Source organism: Hippocampus zosterae, chromosome 10 (genome assembly GCF_025434085.1).
Source record: "Hippocampus zosterae strain Florida chromosome 10, ASM2543408v3, whole genome shotgun sequence".
Classification (NCBI taxonomy): domain Eukaryota; kingdom Metazoa; phylum Chordata; class Actinopteri; order Syngnathiformes; family Syngnathidae; genus Hippocampus; species Hippocampus zosterae.
In genome coordinates this window covers 13,340,467-13,367,190 of record NC_067460.1, presented here as the reverse complement: position 1 = coordinate 13,367,190, position 26,724 = coordinate 13,340,467, and the positions used below count along the sequence as shown (strand labels likewise).

At 40.5% G+C, this 26,724-nt stretch overlaps 1 protein-coding gene across 1 annotated transcript in view; it reads right to left on the bottom strand.

The window, feature by feature from the left end:
- Positions 1 to 26,724, bottom strand: part of schip1 (schwannomin interacting protein 1) — a 231,140-nt gene that overhangs the window by 137,161 nt on the left and 67,255 nt on the right. The window contains exons 6-8 of the mRNA XM_052078657.1: positions 22,744 to 22,808; positions 21,524 to 21,595; positions 21,128 to 21,263 (exon numbers count right to left, since the gene is read on the bottom strand). Coding sequence (XP_051934617.1) covers positions 21,128 to 21,263; positions 21,524 to 21,595; positions 22,744 to 22,808 — 273 coding nt within the window. The remainder of the gene's footprint in view (positions 1 to 21,127; positions 21,264 to 21,523; positions 21,596 to 22,743; positions 22,809 to 26,724) is intronic.

The window sequence follows — 26,724 nt, the reverse complement described above, 5'->3', positions numbered from 1 at the left end:
GGTTGTTCGTCCCTGTGTGCCCTGCGATTGGCTGGCAACCGGTGTAGAGTGTCCTCCGCTTACTGCCCGAAGACGGCTGGGATAGGCTCCATCATCCGCCGCGGCCCTTGTGAGAATAAGCGGATCGGAAAATGGATGGATAGATGGTAAAAGCAGGAATCTTGGTGTGCGTATGTGTGTGTGTGTGTGTTTGCGAGTGTGCGGACCTCACAGACTCAATTATTTTCTGTCTGTAGTCATAAGGATTAAAACTTCCCGCCCCCCAAAAAAAGAAACAATTTCAGTTTGCCTGAAAAATGACAATAATAACAGAATTGGTTTTCTACGGTTGAGGAGATAATACAAAAATAAATCCTCTGTCCCTCGATTACATTTTCTGCTTCAGAAAGCCTTTGTATGTTGTCTTGTATTATTTTATTAATTCCAAATGTTCCTCAAGACTGTGATCACTCCATGTCAATTTTCAGATAAAAAAAGCCTTTACAACAGTCACCATATTCAAGAGGAGCTTGTTACGAAGCAGACAAGCTAAGCTTTGTGAAAACTAAATGGAAAGCTATCATGTTCCATGTCAACAGCACAGTCCAAGTCTCTGAACTTCTCTGTGTAATCTTTACACAGGGTTCCCACTCTTCCACTTGCTTTTAATTTTATTTATTTATTTACGTTTAAGGGTTACTTTAGCCATTTTTAAGGACTTTTTCTCCATTCAGCAGGGGATTCATGGTGGATTTAATGCCTGCTCAGCAATATGCGGGCTGAGAAAGCAGCACATCACTGAGCTGGTGTTCAAATCATTGCTCCCAAAGGAAGGGCACATCTTTATTTTCAGGGGCAATCAGCTAACCCTTTATTTGACATATTGTGTGTCAAATTTTCATTTTAGAAAAATGAAAAAAAAAACAGAATTCATTCTCAAATAAAGTACACTTGGAATTTTTTTTTTATTTAGAAAATATAAAATTAGAATTTATTTTCGAATAAAAATATATTTTTAAGGTCTTTTATTGATTTTAGAAACTTTCCCTGAAAATTAAGGACAATTAAGAACAGCATTTTACAACTTATTTTTTATGGATTTTTATGAACTTTAAGGACACGTGGGGACCCTGTTACACACCCTCTCGAAATGATTTATTTTCTATCGGGATTACTGGAAAAACAGAAGGATAAAAGATGGCACATATTCCCCTGGAAAAAGAGTAAGGAAACGTCACCCCCGATTTCTCCCCCCGAGTTCTTCATTGTACAACTTTAGGTGCATTTGACTTTCAAAGTTCCAATGTAAGAATATCAGGTTTGTCTGTATGGCAAACAAAAAAAAACAAACAAACAAACAAACAAACACAAACAGTGATGTGTATGTGCCTGTGCAAAGTGAGGGAATTTATGCAAACAGTACACATTAATGGTTAAAACATTTTCTTTTGTGGAAGATTAATTGGCTGTCTTATCGACTGATCAGCCTGCCGCTCGTCTGAACAATCGGCTGTAATTAGCCTCACGTCGATCGCTCTGCCTTTTTTTCTTCAACAAATAAACAAAGCCATTTCATTAACTGGCTGACAGAGCCCCTCTCTCTGATATTAAATTCATCTTTGGCCTTCGGTCTGCTGCGGAAGACCGAAAGTTTTGACAAGAATGAACCCCTTCAAAGAGTCATCAATCTCCTCATGAGTTTGATAACCCCAAATCATGTCAGCAAGAAACATGGCCACAATGTTCCTTTGTCATAACACGCTTGCAGTGCAGTCAATAAGGAGCCGCCAGAGATTGGCTACAGCAAAGGGTTGAAATGATTTGAGGCAAAAAAAGGCAAGAGCTGGAGAGCTGCGTGCTTATGACTCAAAGTTCGACATTTAAAAAGCGGTCAAGCCAGGAACAAGCGCTAAAGGTCTTTCTTTGTGACATGAACGTTATATGGGAAGCCTCTCCGCCAAAGTTTCTCCATGAAAAATATATTTTTTAGATACCGGTTTTTCCGCACTAAAAGGTGCATCTAAAACCCTCCATTGACTTCAAAGCTCACAGCGCGCCTTAAAATCCAAATCCAATCTTATGTATTTATGGTCATCACGGTAATATTTCGACCCCAAAATGGCTCCTTGCTCGAGACATGCTGACAATGCAGAGTTCAAACGTAAGGCGATCGGTTACACAGTTGAAGACCGAAAGAGAAGTTCAACGTTAACGAGTCAATGTTATAACTTGCTGTTGGTAAAGTGAACTGTGTTGCTGTTTTATTAAATAAGTTTTCCTGACATATGATCATTCTGTTGGCGTTTCCTTGAGCATATAGTTGTAGTACATTGTACATTTGTACGTTGTAGATTGCGTCTTATAATGCGGTGCGCCCAATGTATGAACAAAATTACAAAATAGGCCATTCATTGAAGGTGCGCCTCATAATGCAGTCCGCCTTTGAGTGTGGAAAGTACGGCATATTAAACAACTGCTTTTTGGAGGGATAGGGACCGAGCCCTGCCGTGAAAGGACAAAAAAATAAATAAATGCGAGCAATTATCAAAAATTTACACCACAAATATAGCACATACTATGACAAAAAATACTTTTGAAAAGATCTAATATCACCCTTCAGATTTAAGTGCTCGCATTTGATTCATATGCACTCAGAGTGTGCAAGTAAACACTCGTGCGGATCAGACGAACTCACTTCCACCAACAACCCAGGCTAAACTTGGCTGTTCCCCAACATGCAGATTTATTCAATATAAATTGAAATAGTATAAACATGACATTTAAAAAAAACCATGCAAATACAAAGAAAGATGAATGAAGCCAAAACATATTGAGCACACCCACCCACACACACACCCACAAATTGCAATAGCAGGTACATTTTTAGAATGGTTTTTGTCGTAAATTAAATTTTATGCCTTAGGACAAATTTGACTAGCAACAACGTCAACAATCAATTTACAACATACCACATCAACTCGGAACTCATATGAAAGCCCCTGGTGAAGGCTTTCCAGATGTACCATTATTTGGTCAACATGTCTTGATAGAATAAACAACTTTGCAAAGTCTTTTTTTCCCCTTTCACACTAAAGTCACAAGAAAATTGTGGTACGGCAGTGAGGGGATAATCAGTGAACATGAGACGTTGTGTGCTCGGGAATGAAAAAAAGAAGAAAAAAAAGCCCAAAAGAGAATGAGACGAGCCGGATATAAAACATTCGAGCAGAAATAACAGCAGACCGCATCCCTGAGGGAAGCACTTCTTTGCATCTTTCACTGCGCTTAAAAGCAGATTACCTTGGAGGGAGGAACGCCTCATAAATCTTTCTTCCTTTTCCTCCCATGGCTTGTCCACAGGGACTATTAAATCAATGTGGTTCATTGAGGTCAAGGACAATCTAGTTGTCCTCTTGACCTGTTTGTCCACACGTGGAGCAACGATTCCAGCTCAGCATGCTGAAGACGAAACCTTTTCGTTGCACTTTACAAGAACAAGAAAAGGGGGAAAAAAGTCATAATTTACAAATGAAACTCGGATTGGCTGGTGACCAACCGTGGGTGGACCTCGCGCCTCTCTCGCAAAATTAAATGGACTCCAGTTTATTTTGCAACCCTAATGAGGACAAGAATTACGGAAACTGAATGAATGGATGGACACAAATTAAATAGCTTCCGAATTTTATGAACCTTGATGAGAATAAGCAACGAGGCTTGTAAGGCAACGACGACAGATAATAGCGTCATTCCTCAAACAGAGGCTACGCCTCAAATAGACGCGGTGTCCCAATTTGTGGCTTGGGGCATCATTTACATGAGACAGATGCTTCCCTCAATTAACTAACTGGGACTTTATTTCCTGTACAGTGGCGCTGTGAGGTACCATTTTAATCCGTTCCTTATTCCCTGGATGACAGAACGTGATTCTGTCTGAATTGCATTCTTACCCATCATCAGATATGTTCATTAAGCTGCACTTAAATACACTGTATGTTGATAACGTTTATATTCAAGCTTAGTGTGCGTTCTTCGTGCTAAAATTAGCTCCCACTTCATTTGAGCAAGGCCTGTTTTCATGCCCCGCGCACATCTCGCGCTAAGCGGTGTGTCTAAGTGCACATGGGTGGAGTTTGATTAATTAATATTTATTTAACTCTTTCATTCCAAAAGACGTACTTGTACGTCTAAGTCTTTTTTTTTTTGCGTCACAGAGAGGAGGAGAGTGTGATGCAATGTGTGAATGAGAATTGCACTGTAAATCATGTAAAAAAAGCGACCCGTAGGTGGCAGTGGTGCCTCACATGCTTGAAATGAATGCTTTTACAAAAAGCATCCCCAAACCATTTCCCCAAACTTTATTTTGGTAGGCTCCATGTTTATATAGCATTAGAACCAAATACCCTGTGGGCCTTGCAAGATCAGTCAAAATCCAGTAAAACGCTGGAATTGAGGGGGTTGCGCCATTGAAAATGACTGGGATGGAATGAGTTAATAATATAAGAAGATCCAACAACAGAAATTATTCTGTTAAAATAAAACAAAATACCTGACAATTTCTATAAATACTGAGAAGGACAGGAAATCTCTTACAATGCTCAAACTGGCTGTAATTTGAGTCCAGTGACTACGTTTATAAAACACAGTGGTAGGTGTTATCTTTAGTACAAAGCCTGTGCCTCGTGGACATTGTCTCACTGGTTTAATAACTACATCTCCATTTGGCACATGTCAGGCTGGTGGTCACTTTCATTTCCATCAGACCGCATTGTGCCCTCGCATCCAAGCGGATGATAAACTCCGCGACAGACAAATGAAGGCACGATTGGACCCACCTCGCATTGTTCACAGTACTACTCTAATCTCAGCTCTTTAATAAAAAATGAGCTCATCTCACTCATTTCCAACAGAAAGATGTCCCGGGCCTTGGACAGCGGGACAGATAGCTCATTAGATAGCATGTAATTAACAATGCCTATTGAACTGGCAGCCTCAGCATTACGAACGCAGCTGCCATTTTCATATTTTAAAAGCAGGAGGGGGAAGAGTGGAAAATGTTCCTTTCGTGATAAATGGAGTTAGGAATATGCAGACGGCCCTGCGACTTCTCAGATGTAATTAAGAGACATTAATACTGGGAGATCTACATGTTCCGGATCTACAGCCGCCTACAAATAGAAAAGCACGTGACGGCCAACCTTTGGGGATGCCGCACTTTGTTCCGCCGCATGACAGCATACAAGAAACATTACTAGGATTTCCATTACGTTATGAATAAATATGTCTCATTACAGCCAAGTATGTATGAGGGCAATGTTGACACAAATTGTATTTTCTGTCAAAAAAAATAAATAAAATGGAGAGTCCTGATCAGATCCTGGGTTGGGGGCAGAAGAGGAAAATGAGCACAGCATGCCATTTTTTTGTGTAAAGTATGTATGGATATATATATACACACACACTGCAGTATAATTCGTATATAAATACAATACTGTGCAGTATTTAAAAAGAAAAACATCTATATTAATTAAATGGAAAAGAAAAGGTAATGTTACTAAAACACTGAACAGAGTGATCTCTAGAAAGTGGAGGGATAGGATTGGATCGAAAAGAACATTGTCAGTGGAAACAGGTGTCAATGGAAAATGTCTCCCATATTGTTACGAATCCATGATTTCGAGCGAATAAAAAGTGGAGTCATTGGTGCAGGGCTGGGTTGGCGGAACATCCTTTGTCGTTGCGACGTATCCCGCAATGGATACTGTACTTGTATAAACAACAATGACACAAAGAGAAAGCTATTTTCATAGCAAAGGTGGGATAACATGGCTTAGACGACAACATAAATATAGACAACAACATAAATATAGCGTTAAGCCACAAAAGCACACTTGACAGTGATTCTCAAGTGTAATAAAAAGTCCAATAGTGCTATGTGTGCCTCCCTTTCATGGTGCGTGAAAGAATCACACAATGAAATGTTCAAACTCTACATCAATTTACATCTTATTAATTTTTTTAGCTAGCACATTTGTTTGGTACATTTCAGTTGTATTGAACTTTTAAAGTACAGTTCGATTGCATTTTTTTTTTTTAACAAGATACCACCGTATTTTAATATAATCATAATCCTGATGGTGGTACTTGGGAAAGCCAAGTAACTTCTGCGGTGCTAAATGGCATAAAAATTCAGAGAACCACAGCTCCACTTTGTTCATCTTGATGTACATCCTGATCTTATTTTACATTTACTTTCATTCACCTTTTTACGATAATTTATTTGTGTTTTAATGTGTTGAGTATCGTATTACAGGGTATGAATGAAAATATCAGAGTTTGAGTTATCTGTGTTGCTGATCCAAAGACATTTAAAAAAAAGATACCGTAAATTTAACCTTCGTGGTCCAACCTGGCAGTACATGTGGATACTGCTATGATCATTCACCAATAAAAGCAAATTTGATTATGTAATACAGGGGTGCCCAACTAGTCGATTGCGATCGACCGGTGGCCCGCGTACTGGTCCCAAGTCGATCGCAGGAACCTGTAGGTGGAAATGCGTGCCTGTATGTGTGTGTTATTAATGTTATATATTCTTGTGTTAGTGTACACTGTACCCTAAGCATCGCGTCAGTTTCACTTTCACAAAAAAAGTATTTTAAAAAATCAAATCACCTTTAAGCTACGGTGACGTGTGACTTCAATCTCTGGGATTTTTTTAACTCTTTCATTTGTTTCATCTGCAATTCACCGAAGGCACTAGCAAAGAATGGTCATCTGAAGCACCAGTGGATCATTTTAACACGATACACGTGAGCTACAAGAGTGATGTGCATGCATTTAACACACAAATAGTAGTCATGTTGCTAATTTTAATTTGATTGCATTTTAACTCACATTTTCAGTACTTCATCAGCAAGCTGGTGAATTAAACTTTGTAAATTCATGTAGCAGATACACACATAAATCGCCAAATAAAACCACCTTCCCCTACGTCGACTGAAAATTTGAGTAGGTGCCAGTAATTAGAATGTAACACTGGAGATATCATGAGCTAATGCGGGTTTATGCTAACACCACAGCTCTACTTACATATTAGCTTTGATATGATGGTGTAGTTATAAAACAAGATTTACTTGGTTATGTAATGTCACACTTGTTAGGTGGGCAGACACCGCAGAAACCCAACCGTTTGTTTTCAAATAATTTAAAAAATCATTGTCAGTAATCCTTCCAAATGAGTGTTCTTGAGCTTATCATGAGAGCAAACTGTCTTCAGGAGAGAATGCTCCCTCGCTAAACTGTGCTACAGCCACCTCAAACATCAATATATTTGGCAAAGCAAGGCAAAAGATTGGAATATTTCATGAAATCACTCATCGGACCAGTTATTCACGACACATTGTTAGCCATTCCTGATCCAAGTCCGGGCAAAGTTGTCAAGCGTATTGCTCTGGCAGCTTTTAAATATTGCAGAGCGACTGGTGGAGCGCTGCAGAGTGAACAAAGTGTTCCGTGGGCGAAGAGACATGTCTTGTTGGAAAGGGAATTTGAGCATTGAGTGGTAAGTCAAAACCCGCGCGGTCAGGCATGCATCCAAAAACCCATTCGGGAAGCACAAGGGCTACAGCTATTGTCAATGAGTACAGCTAAATATGACAATAATGTCAATAATGTGTGCCCTTGGCTCCTCCCTGCTTCATTTATTATAAATGGTAATAATGTGTCAGTGCAAGAAACAACTTCCTCCAAAATTTTTGCATGAGTACCTCTGAGAAAAATGATTATCATCAAAATCTTATTGAGGGATGATTTCAATATGTTTTTGTTTGTTTTTGTTTTCACAACTCATGTCGTGAATGAGGAGATGACAATTGTAATGCATCATGAAATAACCGGCCAAATTTCTTAAAAAAATAAAAAGTCAAATATTGTTCACAATACTATAGTATTCATGAACTATTTCTGTTTTGTCAAGCGAGATTACAAACAGAAATTGTCAAAATAAACCTGTTGTAGAATTATATCATGACCGATACATCAGTATTACACGTGGCATTATTATTCTTGCAAGAATAGGATGATTAAAAAAACCTTTGCTTTAAGATTGTGATTAAAATTGGGATTTCTTTGTTTTTACAATTTTTATTTATTTGTTATTTTTTTCTTTTGTGGATATGTTCACTTTTGTTATTAAAGAAAACTGACAAAAAATTTAAAATGGACATTACTTTCTCATTTATTATTCTTGAGGAAAGCACATTTCCACATTTTTCATTATTACGTGAAATGTATGCCAACACGTGCCTCGTATTTGATTTGAAATGATGCAATTAAAAAATACATATGCTCCATATATTCAGAGTTTTTACTTTTTAGGATAGAAAAACACGACTTTTCCAATTCACATACTCGTAGCTCACCATGAAATACACATTTTAGTGTAATATAAACATGGATCAATATATTGTGATGGATGTGTAAAGTGAATATATTGCGTCTCCGACACTTGCAGGATTTTCTCACAAAAAAACAAACCATACCATTTGATTCACAAAGCTATGCTTACTAAAGCCCACTCAGAGAAATCTCGTGCATTTGCCGAACAACTCAATTCTCCGAGAGACCTGTTCTTCTATGACAAAGATGATAAAGCGCCTTTTTGTCAACCTCTCTGATCCCGCCGCAGGAGTGATGACACGAACCAAAATGTCCTTTTGGTTTCATTCGCGTGTGCAGTATTACTTCTCTTGTTTCCCTCACACATACACAGTGTCTTTCCTTTCACTCTGCTCACAGTTCAAGAAGTCGACACAAGAGAAATCTCTGCAAAGCTGTCAGCTGTTTTCTTTTTGCTCTACTGATGCATTGATGTATGTTGACTTAAAATGCTGTCTTTTGTTTTTATAGAAAATACCACTTTATAATATTGGACTGTCAAACTGCATTAAGTAGATGGCCACCGTGATTCCATTTGCCATGGCCACGTGGGGCTGGTATAAAACAGATGGAGATACTGAAACTGGACATCTGTGCAGTACAAATAACTCAATGCAGATGATAAAGAATACATGGCTATGAGTACTGTTACAGTAAATGTCGAAATATAAAGCGTTATACATCCATTTCCCATTGTGTGTTTGCAATAGCATCAAGATAGTGGATTAAAGTTATTTTTTTTTAATTACAAAGCATAAAAGTCTCCGATTTATATATAGTTTGACGGTGCCTTTTTTTTATTCCATTGCTGTCACATTTCTGAGGTCATGATTAGATGAAGCCAGAAAAATAAAAACATTTCTCCGCAAAGATCTCAGGTGTGGAACCATTGCTAACCAAAAATACTCTCCAGGCCCTCCCCAGCTGCACCTTGAGATCCTATGAATAACCCAAATAAAATGTGCGCCGTGGGGCCCATTGGCAACGTCTTTGATGTTCTGTCGAGAACAGAGAGTCAGCGCTTGCTGCATCTATATATATTCAGATATAAGCATTTATGAAGCTCCCCAAGTAATTATCCCGGTTTGAACTGTGCAAACTGAAATGCTATGATTAAAGGGGGCCAGCTCTCTTGTCTCCACTGGCAGAAATATGAAGGTCAAATGGAGAGTAGTTTCTCGAAACATGTACGTGGTCAGTTTATTGGATTGCCCTTGCGGTTTGAGATGTGTCGTCGAGGGAGGGAGTACCAGACAAAGATATATATTTTTTCTTTTTGTGAGTGTAAAAGTCAACGTCAGAAAATGAGACTGAATTGAAAGATGTTAAAAAAAGAAGTTTGAGCTTTTAGTGGGGGGGGGGGGGGGGGATGAAGGGGGGGAGATAGGGAAGTGAAGGTGTAGTAGACACAGGTATTGTTATATCTCAAATCATCGTCCCCCTTTGAAATGAATGGTGTGTCATTAATCGGTTCCAGCCTACCCCCGAAAATCCAACAGCATTTTTCGTATGCGTGTATTGAGGAAGTAAAATAGCACTCTTGCCTTTATGAAAACATACAGTAACACACACCATCAAATACAATGTAAGGACTTAAACAGTTTCGGCCAATTTTCTTTGCTTCAATTCATTGCTCCTGGTGTGTGCCCCTTGGCCACATGGAGGCAGTATGACGCAGACAGACACACACGAGGAAGAGTTTCACAACTTCCCATGCCACCGCTATACCTACTACACGTAAATATAACTGATCCATTTTGATTGATATTCAGGGAGTCATTCATTGAATAAGATATTCATTAGTATGGTTGTAGTACTTTAAAGAGGAGCACTGTAATATCTCAGAATAATCTCAGTTTTGATACAGCTCTTGTATTGAATATGTACAGTATACTCCAATTTCAATTCTCATTTTGTGTTGCTATAACTTCATGGCTTTCTGTCACTTTGTGTATTTATCGCATTTACAGACTGTTTGTTCATGCTGAGAGCAAGAAACATATTTTTTGTCGGTGTCTGTAAATACTATGTGTAGCCAAGCACATTCTTAATCACCAACCCTCGTGGTTGTGCTAAAATTACCTAGAAAATTAATATGTGCGACCTGCATGCAGCGAGGTGAGATTAAAAAGTGCACAGACACCGTCTTTGTGTTGGGGAAAGTGATTCTTTTGGAATGCTTTTGTTTTTATTGTTTTCAAGTTCAAGTCAACTTTATTGTCAAATGTGCTCTATGTGCAACATACAGCATTCACTGCCGGGCCGGTTCTTCCTATTTTTGACACCCCCCCCCCCCCCCCAAAAAAAAAAAAAATATTGTCCGACTAAAGGTCTGTTATTCATTCATCTTTGGCAGCAGCACAATCACTTCCAATATCATAATCTCAATTGGTCAAGGCCAGAACCTTAAGAGTTATGGCTTTGAGGTTTCATTTACACTTTTAAGCCATTTTGACACATTTGTATTACGAGCATTCTTTAGAACATATGATTTCATCAGAATTAAAGTCCAAATTCAATTATAAAGGGTTCAATTCACCCAGATATGTGTATTTCAGGCATTTCATTCCGAGAGCAATGCGGTTGTCAAACGTAATTAAAATATCATTGGAAAGCGTGACGCGGTTTTAGTTCAGCCGTGACATCTTGGTCAGCAGCCGCTGTAGCTCATTTGAAGCGGAGGAAGCAGCTTCATCATGAGCTCGTTTGTGGGATGTCCGTTTCCAGCATTCTTTAATTGCCATGAACTCCTGCTAATGACGGAGTGAAACTAAAGATAAAAAGGGAGCGAGATTAGCCAGTTGAGCTGATTTGAGTATCTGGTAAGGAGATTGCGGGCACATGAGGAACAAGTATAAACACATTTTAGTTGGTGTGCGTGAGCATTGGCGATCCAAACGGGAAGGAGGTGACACATGGTTTAGAAGCAGGGGTGTCGGTAGATGGGCCACCGGCAGATGGTGAGACGAGATAGCCATCACTGATCCACAGGCGACAAAAGCCGCCACTGAAAAAACAATAGTGTTCCTGCGTGTTTAAAGGACCTTGTAAAGTGAGTTCATGGATTTGTTTGAAAATAATTGCTGAAAACTTGTAAAGACTGACAACACCGTGGTACTCAATTGTGGAGATGTAGCATTAATCTGTTTTTCATCATTTCAGTCTTCCTGGGTTTTTTTGGGGCATGACTAAAATGGCACAGAGGACCACGATAAAATGTCCCACGAGTCGATTTTATGAACAACATTGGCTTTGATACGAATATTTTTTGCTTTAGCGATTCCTCAAACATCTGAACAGATCTTTTCTTCTTTAAATACCACCAAAAACAACAATTAACGTGTGATTTTGATGGCAAAATAATCCATTTACAATTAATCCTCGGTGTAACAATTTAAAATACACACAATATGCATGCCATTTCGTAGTAGTAGTAGTAGTATTTAGTAGTGTGTGCGCATACATGTGTCCCCTGCGTGTGCATGTGTAAAACACAAAGCATACACACTTGATTTGTTTCGGTGTGCCACATGAGATGATGTGAAAGGCTGATCTGGCCCCCGGGCCTTGAGTTTGACACCTGTGATTTAGCGCACTCATCCTTGGGTTCCTTCTTGGATGTAGTCGACAATAATCCCTGAAGTTTAAACAAGACAAACCTAAGGAGACTGAAAAGAACACGAAGCAACTCAAAATAAGGGGTGGCAATGGAGAAAACTAGCTTTGACAAAACATTCGAATCTAAAGTAACTCACCGTTTCCCTCGTTGATAAGCAACTCTGCCTTGAAGCCATATTTAGGGCCTGAGGGATACAGTAGTCGAGGTGATGATGAGGACACTCTGTAGTTTACCAGTTTACTGGACTAATGAGGCGAGACAGAGCTTTGAATAAACAGGCTTAAAAAAAACAACAACAATTTGCTGTGCAAGTGGGATGAAAGTCTAGCCCCCCACAAGAGGTCCATGCTGTTGACCTCCGGATAACATCTTATCTTTATTCAGTCAATGAGTGAGCGACACTGAAATGTAGTACAGTTCCTTATAATTGGTGGACTTTGTCTTTTTTTTATTTTTAATCAGTTTCCCTCATCATCTTCTAAAAACCGACATCATTTCGGAGATGGATTTTCTGGGCAAGAGTCAGACAAAGAGAAGAAAATTGAAAGCAGGAGGGTGAAAAAGAGGGAAGCTCTTCTCCATCTTTTCATTCATCACAAATCAGTTTATTTCTCGAGAGAGAGCCAATCACTCAGTGTGATGGAGGATGATGGTGCTCCTCTCTCTCTCTCTCTCTCTCTCTCTCTCTCTCTCTCTCTCTCTCTCTCTCTCTCTGTCCCCACCCCCTTGCCCGTTTTTTTGCGCCCCCAACCCCCTTGCCCGTCTTTTTGTCTCCTTTCTGTTCAATCGGCTTCCTACCTCAACCTTTTTCTTGTGGAAGTCCTCCACTCCTTAAATGCCAAAGCAATAAAGCAAAAACCCAAAAAGTATATTATCCCTAGTTCACCATTTTAATACAAATCACAGCTTAGATGGTCACAAGTGGTCGAGCACGCTCTTTCTCTGGCATGGCTCACGCATGCACGCACACACATTCTACTTTGCATTATACACAACAGTCACTTTGCACGAGAAGCAGTCTTGAATAAGCAGCCAGATTGTTCAAGTTGAATAACAAGGAACAAATTAAGTGAGAGGGAGCTACTGCTATCACAGGAACCTCCGGGAGTAGGCCGTCATTTCGAAGAGAGATTTGTTGCCTGATGTTGTTACTTTTATGCACGCACACACACACAGTGAACATCAAAAGTCGACACACCCCTGTTCAAAAGCCAATTTATCATGCAAAAAATGAGAAAAAAATTATCATGTAACTTTTTCCACTTTTAATGTGACCTATAAATGAGAAGGGGTCAATAAAGGAAAAGAAAACAGAAAAGGTGGTTGCATAAGTGCGCACACACTCTTAGAACTGGAGATGCGGCCGTTTTCTGAATTAACCAATCTCATTCCAACTCATGTTAAATGGTAGTCAGCAAACAGCCACCCCATTGAAAGTGCCTCTGAAAAACATCACATTAATTTAATCTGTTCAAGTAGGCTTTTCCTGACATTTTTATTGCTTTCTTTCTGCCTCAAGTAAAGATTTTGCGCCAACAGTGAGTGGTGTTAAGAAATAGTCAGAACTAACGTCCAAGTTGCATCCATCTTTCTATACCTCTTAACCTCTCTGGGTTCTCTCCCATCTGACTTCTCTCCCAAACGCATGTGGGAAAAAAAATGCGGCATGGTCTGACGAGACCAAGGCTAAACCGAACTATAGATTACAAAAGGTGTGTTTGCCGCAAACATACTGTAACAATGCCTATTGCCATTTCAAGGGTCCTCCAAAGGGTTGAAAGTCTTTTATTGAAGTGGTAGTTGGCAGTCACGCACAGCTTCAAAAAAGAAAAAAGCTCTCTAACAATGTCAATCAAAACTGAGTTTTATTATTTGGATCAGATTATACAAGTGATAATGCCGTATGAGCCACGTGGTCAATATTTATCTGACCATCACGACAATGATGAGGCAGTCCAACTATGAAGTTCTTTGTCCCCCCCACACCCTTTTTTTTTTTAATCGGATTATCACAAAGAACAGCACACAATAATAGTCATTAAAAAATAGAATCGGAATTTGAGCAAACAAGCCCTCACATAAAATTATGTTCAGACACTTTACATAATGTGGCCAGTATTGCCTTGATTAACTGTGTGAGACCCCAATCAATAGATCCGAGACCCAGGATGATTTTTTATGGCACCAATCTGCTTCTTTTTATGCCCACAGTCTCCCAAATTAGACATAATGCTCAATTACGGCCTTGTTGGTACGTGACTGCAGGATGTGCGGCATAATGGGCTGCCACTGTGAAACGTGTACTCTACATCCAAGCGAGCGGTTCTTATTCGGCAGTCTGACGTCATCCAGAAACCCTTTCATATTTAATTGGAGAAGCACAGAATTATAATGGCTCAAGGAGAACGGATGGATGAGAAGCATGTGGCTTTTTATACCCAGATAAAATGATAAAAGCGTATTCTCTTTGAACGGGCCACCCCGTTGTGATACTGATGTTTGAGAATAAAGCGTCGACACAAGGGCCTTGAGCAACGAAAAGATCCAACTTGAATGCATCTGATTCAGAGTGATTCTGTTCTGATACTGTCCTGCAAACAAAAAGGGAGGATAACAATCCTTTTTTTTTTTACTGTGCAGGTTTACTGGACTTGGAACTCCTCCCTGTAGTCGTCTACCATCTACTCCACAAAAGCAGAACAGTGACCCCCGGTGTATCCTACTAGGTATTGCAACGTTAATAAAACTGCAATCCATCCAGTGCTTGTCCTCAAATGTTTTCCAGGAAACTCGCAGCTGACTGTGGGAAGAGGCTGCAAACCAAATCATAGAGTGCATTATAGAAAAGTGAACATTCACATTCAGAGCTCAGGACAATTTGGAGTTTCCACTGAACCTCATATGGGGTATCTCTTTGGAATGTGACAAGACCAGGGGAAAACCAACACCAGCACAGGGAGAAAATATAAATGACACACAAACCCGGAATCTCACAATTGTGAGACAGATGTGCTGACAATGATTCCACCGTGCTACTTGCGAAATTTAAAAAGGTGAAAGACACTTGAGTTCCTCTGTATATTCAGTAGCTTAAACTATTTAGTTTAACTACTAGTTTTACACTTGTATAATAGTTGAAAATAGCAAAAATAGTTGCTGCTTTCAGCTCCCAGGCCACTTCTGTATATGGTATGCTCAATTTATTGTTTTCACCTGGATCAATCAGCAGTGAACATTTTTTACACAGCTATAATTTATTGGTATGAGTTCAGAATGTTAAAATTTTATCTCAGATTTTGCCTCTATAATCAATAAAGGTTTAATTAATGAGATGGGAATTTGAGGTGTTCCGAACAGTTATCTTGCCGATTCCGATCATCCATGAATGAGATCGGCCGATAATGACTCAGATAACAATCACTTGGATTCGTTGTTTTAATTTTGGAGCTACTCACAAATGATTAAACCTGTGTTAAACCTGACGTGTCACCACGCTTGAAAGTGTCTATATTGTACGTGTCATTTTGATATCAGGTGAGCAGATGTGCGGACTTCATATTAGATATTTGTTAACATATGAGGGTGGAGTGGGGCGTTTGGGGGGCGGGGGTAATGGTTGGAGCTCCATGAGCATCAAATCGAATCCAAGGAGTCACATGAAAGTCGCTCCGCGAGCTAATTCAAGCGTCCACCGAGCGCGTTGGGTTGTGTTCACGGGAGGGTTAAAATCGAGCTGCTTTACACAGAGCATGTATGGCCGGCGAGGGAAAGGTCACAAATGATTTTGTCTGTCAATAACTCTCACGCCTGCGTGTCCCCGCAGTCTCCAGCCCGTCCAGTACAAGAGGCTTGCATCTAGGACAACTTCATATCTAGGTGGAAGATTACGGCAGGAGGGATTACGTCCATTAAAGGAGCCCGGGCGGCCCTCTCCTGGGGAAGATGAAGAAGCAGCGGAAAAGCGTGTGTCGGCTGTCTCGTCAATCAATTTACAGCAAGAAAAAAAAAAAGATTAAACTTGTGAGCCTTCGCCTCTGCGAGGCTTTGCTTAAGTAATTTTACAGAATCCCTAAATCGTCGGACCATTGCGTGCTGTATGACTGTCAAAGGTTCGTAAAAATCATTGCATCCAACTCTCCCTGACGACGTGACAAGTGGGAGGTGAGCGTTGTTTTCCAGAGGCATGCCGTGTATGGAAAATTGTCAGAATTACAAAATAAGTGGAAACGGGGCAGGCTGTGGAATGTGCAAGATCACTCAATTTGGCCAGTGGTGCTGTGATTAGGATGTCCATTCATTAGCCACAGCATGAGATACACCCGCATAATCGAATGGGAACCCCTCGAGGAAATAATAATGCTATGTTGTATGTCTGTATGACAGCAGGAAAAGCCTACGAGCACATCAGAACTTTATTTGGGATCAATCAGATGCACTTCATATGAGTTCAAATTCACTTGCTCAATTCTGAACACAGACAGATCCCCAGTTCGAATAGGGTGTGCACACATGGAACGAAAATAAGGTTGAATTGGAAAATTGGTTTTGATTTCTGAGATGCAAGTGCATCAACTTGAACCGAATCCTTCCACTTTTAAATGCACAGTCCTTCCATCAAATCGTCTTTTATTCGAGGGGTACTCAACCATAATATGTATGAATGTGTGCGTGTGTGTGTGGAAGATTAGTGTCACTTGTAAAAAAAATCTGCAGTTCCAAATATCCATTTTGTCATTCTAAAGCGCAGTCATTTCAATGATCAGTATGCTTAGCCATCAATATCACCACCTCACTGGCACATACTGTATGTATTTATCAAGTCTTCAAATCAGCCCATAAATAAAAAGGGGCATAAAGCAGCACCATAAAAACGCTGCCACGACAGCGGCGAGTTAATTGCGAAATGGCGAGCAGCCTGCTGTCCACCTGCCAGCCAAGGCGACAAGGCAGGCTTAATGTACAGTAAATACAAGAGAGGTGAGCCCGAGGGCTGAAGTCATTCATACCGTGATAATGCTAATCCTTTACTGTAATAACCATTCTGCAGCGCTGACACAATGCGTGACCTTTACTGCGGGCCTCCAGCCATAGCAATGACGGCTTATGCAGAGAACACAAAAAAAGGAGGCTTTAGAAAGTCCAGTTTGTCCCATGGGCTGAACTCGACTATATACAAGGGGTTAAATGCTTTGCATGCTGCTTGGTGGGGCTCGGTAATCTCCTGAGGTTCTAAAAGCTTTGTATACTGAGGAGCTCAGAAAAAAAAATGGCGGTGGGTTATTCCGGGACAGCTCTGAAGCTAACCTTTAGAAGCAAAAGACGGCGACACAACAATGACTGCACAATCTCGGTGGAGGAAGCCGCCGCTTTGTGCACATGTGGCATCATTTGAAGACTAAACACCTCTTGGCTTTCAGTCCCTTGAAACTCACCAAACTTTGCCAAACGTATCTTATCTATGCTTCCAGCTTTCCATAGCCGGCTGCACGGCCTAATAAATGCGAGCAAAGGAAGGTTGGGGAGAGCAATGGACAGACTAGGACGAGTGAAGGACTTTCAGTAAGAAGAATGAGGTCAAAATAAACAAAGGAGTAGGGGGTGCAGGGGGCTTGATGTGGAGAAATAAGACATCCCAAATAAAATAAAAGGTTTGAAAATAAAATAATATCTCCCAATAAAAATCACAGCACAATGGGCATCAGTTTAGCAGGTACCTTTTTCCAAGTCCTTTTTTTCCTACAATTCTTCAACGAGTTTTCACTTTCGTTATTGCAATTCCTAGTTGAAGTTTATTGTCAAACTAAACATAAAGCAAAGAGAATTGCTCATTGTGTGTTTCAGACAACTTCAGAGTATTGTCCTAAGGAAGTCTGATTCGCTTAATGCTAACAAATGGGGTTCCATTAGCCATTATTTTAAAAATCTATTAATATGCCTATTATTTTAATGATTATTCATAGTTGAAAAAAATGTGTAAATGTTCATGCCTATATTCAAATAAAAGGACATGATTTCAAATTGAAAGTGCAGAAAACGGACAAACAAAAATTATAATTCGGATAGCAGCTTGGTCATGACAGAAAATAGGGAAACATTTTTGCTTCAACAAAAAGATAATCATTCGGCTTTAAAGAAAGACTACAGAAATTGGATAATATTTATTGCCGAGAAGCTGAAATTCAGTGCCTCTGGACAATTTTAAATGAACCCTTTCAGGGACAGCGGTTACTACATTGTACAGTTTATCATGTTATCAGGTTACAGGGTGCATGCAAGGGTGAAATAAGGACTTTAAATGATTTATCAAAAATAAACAAAGCAAAATGCCACGGGATAACTCATGATCTAATAGGTAATTGCTAATAAACTAATCGGTAGAGCAACACATGTAGGCGGATAAAACAATACTCAATGGCATATTTTCTTTGTCCTCCTTATTTGCCCTTTGTGTAGGGGGGGGGGGGTTTCGGGGAGGAGGGTCAAGTACTCTTGCAGCAAATAAGCAACGTGTGATCATCTCCATGAACTGTATATCCATCCATGTTTTCATCACACCATTGCCGTTAAAAAAAGACTAATGTAATATAGGAAAACACTTATTTTAATCGTGAGGGTATAATTAAAATATATGACAAAATAAATAGGAATATTAGACTATAACATCAAGAGTGAACGATATGTTAAATGTGGGGCAGTATAATGCCACGGCAATTAAACCATGAGTGCTCAAGAGTGATGAAAATATCAATAAACCGCGCGACGACGAATTGCACTCAGCAGAAAAGTTCCTATAGCTCAACAACGCTCTCTAGCGGCCAAAACCCGGTCCTGCCACACAGGTCAGCGCCACGCAAGTGGACAGCTCCCTTCCCCAAAATGCCACAGAATCAGTTCAAGTGCATTTTCGTCTCTTCTCTCTTGTGCCACAATCAACATCGTTTCTTCTTCTGGCAATTCTGCTAGGGGGAAAAAAAACTTCAAGCAATCCCGTGCAAACGACGGAGATTGACGAGTAGTTATATATACGCATCCATCAAGGCCAAAGGCTAAAATTAAAGCCACAATCATCCTGAAGTTGCCATGTTTGTGTTCACACCAGCTTCTCTGTGTTAGAGGTGCTTGCCATGCGTGTGGGTTGATGCACAGGTCCAATGTTGTGAAACAATAAAATCCCGACAGCTGATTCATAGCCGAACATAAAATCCAGAGTTTTGTTAGCTTCCTGCTTAATGAAAACTATAATTTCTGCCTGCTTCGCCACAATGCTACAGAGCGCAGGGATCGATAAAGACAGTACATCGACTATACAGTATTGTCATGGCGATGTGCCAGCTTCGGGAGCGCGTCAGCCCCGTCACACGTGTTTTATCCCTCTTAAAAATCACATGTAGATCACAACGTGAGCTTAAATTGTTTTTCTATATACGGCACACCACACACCAGTACGTGTTCATCTGCACCCATGCTGCGGCGTCATGCGGCCGACCGCCTTTTCCAAGACTGATGCTGCAGGCTCAAAGGTTACACATACAATCACGTTAGAGACGGAGAACGCATTGCTGCTGTGTCTCGGGAAAATATGAATGAGTGTATGTGATACGGATTTACAGTCTATAGCGGCAGCAGGAGCGCATGTGTAATGGAACATAGCGCATTACTGGGTCAACACAATACAAAGTGTTAGAAATACAAGCAGGGTGGAGTTGCCACCGCCACCAAAGGGGCAATAAAATAAGAATAAACAGCAAGAACACACGGAGAGCAATATGCGCACTCCACAGAGATACTTTGCAGCACAGATTCATGCAGACGCATACAAATATTTGCATGACTACTGGAAGCGACTCGGGTCACAAGCCATTCTTTACAGAGGATAAAGAATGTGTGTGTGTATTATATATAAATAATACTGTACACACATTCACGGAATGTGTACATTGTGTTCAAAATGTGTTATAACACAGCAACAAAAATGCCATTGTTAGCTTGTTTCTGGTATTTCCTATAATGCATGAAGATTAAGCTCGTGGATGGAAGGGAAAGTTACAGTATGTGGTTGTTTTAAATCCATGTGTGATATATTTTGTTTGGTTTAGACACTAAATTTCCATTAAAAGTGTCATTAAACAGCTCGGAGCCTCTTTTCGGAAGAATACTTCACTGTTGAGTTGAATTTCGTGCCACCATGCAAGCGCTCTCAAATTTTTGCTTTCAAGTCAGAGCAAAAATAACTAAATAAATAAAAATCAGCATTTATCGACAATCGAGTCATTTGTCTCTCAAGGCAGCACTGCACCTTGGAAATTAAAGCTCGACTTCTTGGCTCATATTCGTCTCAAGATCAATTGAATCAGAATCAGAATCAGAATCATCTTTATTGGCCAAGTATGTAGAACACACAAGGAATTTGTCTCCGGTATAACACGCTGCACTAGTATCATCGTAAACAAATCTAAAACAATAAGCCTCACTTCTGCAATATAACCGGTGGGAGTGTATTATAATCACCATCTTAAGAGATCAATTTTTGCTGTTTTGTGATTTGATCAGTATTCTCCATGTATTATACAATACTCCCACCCATACACATGTCCCCACAACATACACACTCTCTCCATGTGATGATCATCCACAGGTCAAATTCACTGAGCTAAGCCTTTTTCAGCAATCCCGCAGGAATCCCAAAAAGCATGTCTAACGCAGGGTGTGCGATCATTGGACGACTTCATCATCGTGCATGAGTGCATCCACTCATTTCACGCTCAAGTCTCCGCCATCCTCCATATGACCTTCTTTTATTCACTAAATCCAAACCTAATCGTCTTCATCTGCTTTTCTTAGAGTGACATAGCGGACAAGTGCCGCCTTTCAGGTGGAGTGTGTGGGGGCGGGTGGGTGATAGGTGTTTAATTTTTTTTTTTGCTTCATTGAAAAAGTTGACCATTCAGTCAGATAAGTACAGTGTTGGATATGAAATAGACCAGTAAAGATTTGCAACACTTCATCCAAAAAGCTAGATACAAGCATCATCAAGAATTCCACCAGCAGCACGAGCGGGAATGTCTGCTACATAAGCGACAACGCGCAACTTACCGGGGTGCTGCCATCGGAGAGGGTGGCCATGCTGATGGACATGCTCATCTTGTCCGAGGAAGACAGTGAAGACGGGGATGGGCTCCTCTTGTCCGCTTCCTGTCTCTGGAGGAAGTCACGCCAGGCGCGTTGGATGCTACACACACAAGCACAGCTAAGAGTTTTTCTCCTGAAAAGTGCAATTTTCCTTCCACTAAATCCACCTATTCGTGTCACATTACTACCTTGGCCTATAAAATGTTACTTTTCTTTTTTTGTTCTTTATCTCTCTCGAAATCATCCATCAGCTTGTCAGCTTTATGTCATCCGGCCTTGAGTAAATCACAGCAAGAACGTTTTAAGCGGGAGTCATCAAGTTTTTTGCAGCGTTGGTGGACAAATTTAAGACAGACTCACATCAAAACTTTGGTCTCAAAGGGCGGGACATTCATGTTGACGTTGTCATCCTGATCCACCGTCAGGTCCTCACTGCGGAGACGGTAGAGGGGACACACAAACACATACACACACACACGGACAGACATTTGAAGTGCGTAGGTCATTGCCGAACTACAGGACAGTTCATCAATGCACAAAATCCGAAAAACATGCACTTGCTGTATCAGTAATCAGGTATCGAACTCCAAATGTGTTTGAAGAAAAAAAAAAAAAGAAAAACGTTGATCAGCTTGAATATTTTCTTATCTTTGCACTGCATTGCACTGAATATAGATTGAAAAGGCTTTCCAATTTGATTATGCTTTTATTTACATTTTGCACAGCTCACCTTCATTGGTTTACTATAGATCTGTGCAATTAGGTTCATGCAAACAATGTAAAACAACATAGATTTGCTAATGAAGCGCATCAGTGTTATATGTGCGAAAGCAATAAATTTGAACAAAAACGGTGGCTCAACAGACAGACATACAATACAGTAATACGATCAGGTGTTTCTCTATGTCTATTATACTGCCCCCAGGTGGTGAGGACACACACACACACACACACACAGTGCTCCTTCCATGTCCACTGAAGCAAATGTGGCACAAACTGTTTCTTTACAGTCGATTCATAATGTTACTGTATGTTTTTTTTTAATGTTTTAGAGAGTGGTTGGGGTTCAATTAATTTGAGCACAGAGGGAATCCGTCAATGGCATTCTCATTCATTTCAATGCGGCTTACATATCATATCAAATACTGTGCAACACGAACAATGAGTTTTAAAAAAGTTTTTGTTTGGCGGGATTTTGTTGACATGTCTTCCTTGTGAAGCATTTTGTATTCTCAAACACATTTCAAATTGTGCTCTGAACTTTTGTCTTTCATTATACTTGCATATTTTGGATTTGTTTTTCTTCAAACAAAACGGTAATAAAAAGCAAGAAGTTTTTTTTTGTTTGTTTGTTTTCTTTATTATATTGCTAAGTTTGGATGAATCAAATGACATGAGTACCTCCCTCCTGATGAGTAACCCCCTCAAGCCCCAAAAAAGATTGTATGAACAGTAATTAACAAGAGACTATTTCAACCCATCTGGTCGAAATGGGCTTTGAATGGATGCTGTGTGGCATGATTGCTGTGTTAGTGTGTGTGTGTGTGTGTGTGTGTATGTGTGTGTGTGCGTCGACTTACGTCTGCAGCTGGAAGCCTCCATTGTTCGTGTGCTTGAAGCCGCTCTGGATGCTCTTGAGCTGCTCCTGTGTGACACGCAGAGAGGGATAGGCATAACTAATTAGTTGACAACAGACAGCTGAGATCCAACATTTGAAGTGTTTTTGATCAGTGTGCTCATGTAAAGCATCCACGAAATGTTCTATGCCTTTCCTGTGAAGAAAACATGTGAGAGAATGTAGCCGATAGATGGGGTACACGTTGACTGATTTGGACATGTTAACCAACAAAAAAAACAAAAACAAAAAAAAAACAGCCATGTGGTTCCTTAGAACTCTTATACAGCACTAGCTGGTTCGCCGCCCTGCGGGCGGCTCATCAGCTAGTTCCTGCGGAAGGCTGGTAAGGTGGGCCTTCGGCCCACAAAAGTGTTGTTGCTTGGTTCAACGTTTTGTTCATCTTCATTGCTTATCGCGAAAATAAAGAGATGTTTAGCTCTACTAAATAACTAACAATTTTATTGCAATGCTTGTGGGTAGACAACATTTTTTCGCTAAGATGCCCGCGCGATCGTAGTGAGCCACTGCCTGAGCGGCGCAGTGGCGGCGCACAGCGGCGCGGTGAAGTAGGTACGTTTTGAAAAGGGACAGACGGACGGACAGACCGCGTGCGGGACGACGCGCAATATATATATAGATAGAAGATTGTTTCCTCAAGAAGACATCACACACAGCACAATATCTAAGGTAGTGGCAAGACTGACCTGTGTCAGGCAACAAAGGCATTTCATTGACTTGGAAAAGTTTAAATAAATAAATAAATAAATAAGTCTTTGAGAGGGATGTAGCACTCATGAAATTGTAAGCTAGCAAGATCCCTTTTATCCTGCATGTTTCAAAGGCTTACCTCCTCCAACCCAAACAATTCAAATGATCAACTCATCAGCCAAATCTGCAGAAGCCTGGTCATGATCCTGATCGTTCCATTCAGGTGCGTTGGAGGAGGGAAACATCTGTGCCATGCAGCATAGTGGCTCTGGAAGACAGGATTTGGACACCTACGGTTTATGGTAACTGCTTTGTGAAGTATTTCACGAATGCTGATGTGATCTGAACTGAAAGAAAAAAAATTACTGTCCGCCTTCAAGAAGTAAACAAATAAACAAACAAACTAAAAGAAAAAAATAAATCTAAATGAACCCAGCCAGGCTTGTGGGTGATGAAGATAAATCGAGTGGAGAGAACATCACAGGACTGCCTACTGCTAATTCCAGAATGAATATTGAACTGGTATAAATGAAAAAAAAAAACACACACACTCCTATCGCACCCCGCCCCACAGGATAATCCATCCATCCATTTTCTGCTCCGCTTTATCCTCACATGGGTCACGGGGGTGCTGGAGCCTATGCCAGCAATTTCGGGCGGTAGGTGGGGGACACCCTGCACCAGTTGCCAGCCAATAGCAGTGCACACACAGACGAACAACTATCCGCGCTCACATTCACACCTAAGGATAATTGAGAGTGGTCACTCAGCTCGCCATGCATGTTTTTGGAATGTGGGAGGAAACCAGAGTACCCAGAGAAAACCCGCACAGGCCAGGGGAGAAGATGCAAACTCCACACAGGGAGGCCGGCGCTGGAATCGAACCCGGTACCTCTGCACTGTGCGGTCGACACGCTAACCACTGGACGACCGGGCCACCCCCACAGGATAATCATTCATGAAAATCCTCTAGACATGATAATCGGGCCTTTGCTGATTTTGATCACATTGGAGGGAAATTGCTCTAAATTACCTCGATTGGCGGTATGTCCACTTAAGACACAATTGGAGGAAATGTTGAGAAAAAAAAAAATCACCAACTGATCTCACTTCCTCGGCTGCTTCTGCTCTCTGCCTCCGGTCCATGCTCACGCCCCATCCCTCCCCATTCAGCTCCATCCTAATGAGGACAAGGCTGCCTCTACATAATTGAGCAGACTAATTCAATTACAAGGGAGCAACAAAGTTTAAGTGGAGCAGTTCTTCCTTGACGAGCCAAAGGGGGTTCAGGCGAGGCCGCGAGACGAGTTGTTCGAGTGCATCGCTGGCCCCTGCGAGTTGCAACATTAGCGGGTTGATGTGCCATTATTGTCCAGACCGGGAATGCGCTGCGGCTGTTAAAATGGCAGACTTGCCCGTCAAGTCGGTAAGACTTGAGAAGACAATGACTGGTATATACGAATTACCAAATGCGACTGGATTGTTTACTTAGTATTTAATTGCCATTACTGATGATTGCCCCCCTGACCCAAGAACACGGTACATATTGCAATAGCGTAGGCCGAAACATTAGGTACACCTGGACGTTCCGATGAGATCCAGTCGGGAAATAAAAGTCTGCCTCAACAAAGTTAATGTTGCTTACTGTTGACAGATATGAGACATATTTTTCATATTTTCATTCTTCGCGATGTGCTGTACTTTTTGGGATATAAGTCTTACGAAACCTGGAATGCATCATAAGAAGCTGTGTTTTTCATCGAATGTTTTTTACCTTCCGGGTCCTCTCTCAATCTATGTCAAGCAATTTAAAGTTATTGTTGCACAATGAAGTCGGGTTAAAAGCATATATGCAGGAATGCGTACATATTTGAAAAAAAAACTTTATATTTATCGAGTTTGTATGAAGCTAGAGTGTGATGTAATATGAGTTCATATTTCAATGTTAAAATTCATTTAGATTTTTTTCTTATGTCCTTTTCAAATTTCTTGAGATATCAGATTTTGAAGTGTTTTTTATGTAAACTGTAATTAATCAAATGATACAAAATAAATTCATGTGAGTTTTCCTTTTTCGATTGATTTTTTTTTTGTTTGAATTGAATTTGAATTGATAAATTATGTTCCCACACATTTTTGATATATTGTGTTTGCTCTGTAGGGTGCAGTGCAAACTACAACCACAATAATGAATACATTGTTGCTCCTTAAAATAATAATAATAATAAAAAATGAAAAAAATCTATGTATATATATAATCAGCATTCCCTATTTAGTCGCTCCACATGCACAGAGTTCAAATTGAACACAAATGATTATTCCACAAACTAGAACACCTAATGTCCCTCATTTCCTCAAATTGAAAGTAGCGGGATTATTTTGGCTGTTGAGTGCAGCCAGTGCCGTTTTTCTCATTACGTGGCCTCCCAGAAGGAACAAGTAGCTCATTAGATTGAATCAAGCGCTGTGATTAGTGATCAATGATTGCTTCAATGGGCTGTTTTCCTCTTTCAGATGCGTTTGGCTCTGTGGCGGTCTGATGAAAAGAAGAATCTGGAAGGATGAACACGTAGGCCCAGCTGGAGATAACAAAACCTTTGTGTGATCTTGTGTTTGTGGAGAGTCGGTGTCACTAATGCTTTGTTTTCCTTGAATAAAGCGCTGTCTATCTTCCCATCTCACCCTAAAAAGACAGCTGCCGCTCTCATTTCGAGCGCATCACTCTCCGTCATACGCATTCAATCAGACACACGGCATTCAAATGTGCTGTGTGGGAATTTTCAGCAAAGATGAGAAATGGACAAAGAGGAAAGGGAGCATACACGACTCTAAAAATAGCTAAAGAGATGCAGAAGTTGTGTCAGAGACAACACACAAAAATGTCAATGTGTAAGCTGTGTCTGTGTGTGTGTGTGAGAGTGAGAAAAGGAGAGAGAGGTGGGGGGGGGGGGGGATTTGAGGTTTAAGTTCAGTGTTAAGGGGTTAAGCATTTTCAAAGGGCTAGGAAATGTATGTGTCAGTCAATTTTTCAAGCAGTGGGCGTGCTTCTGTGTGTGTCTGTGTGAGTCTAAATATACTGTATATATATATATATATATATATATATATATATATATATATATACACACACACACACACACACACGTCCATCCATTTATCATCTGATCCACTGAGGGTCCCCAGAGACCAAAAACCATCCGCGCTCACACTCACACCTAAGGACAATTTAGAGTGT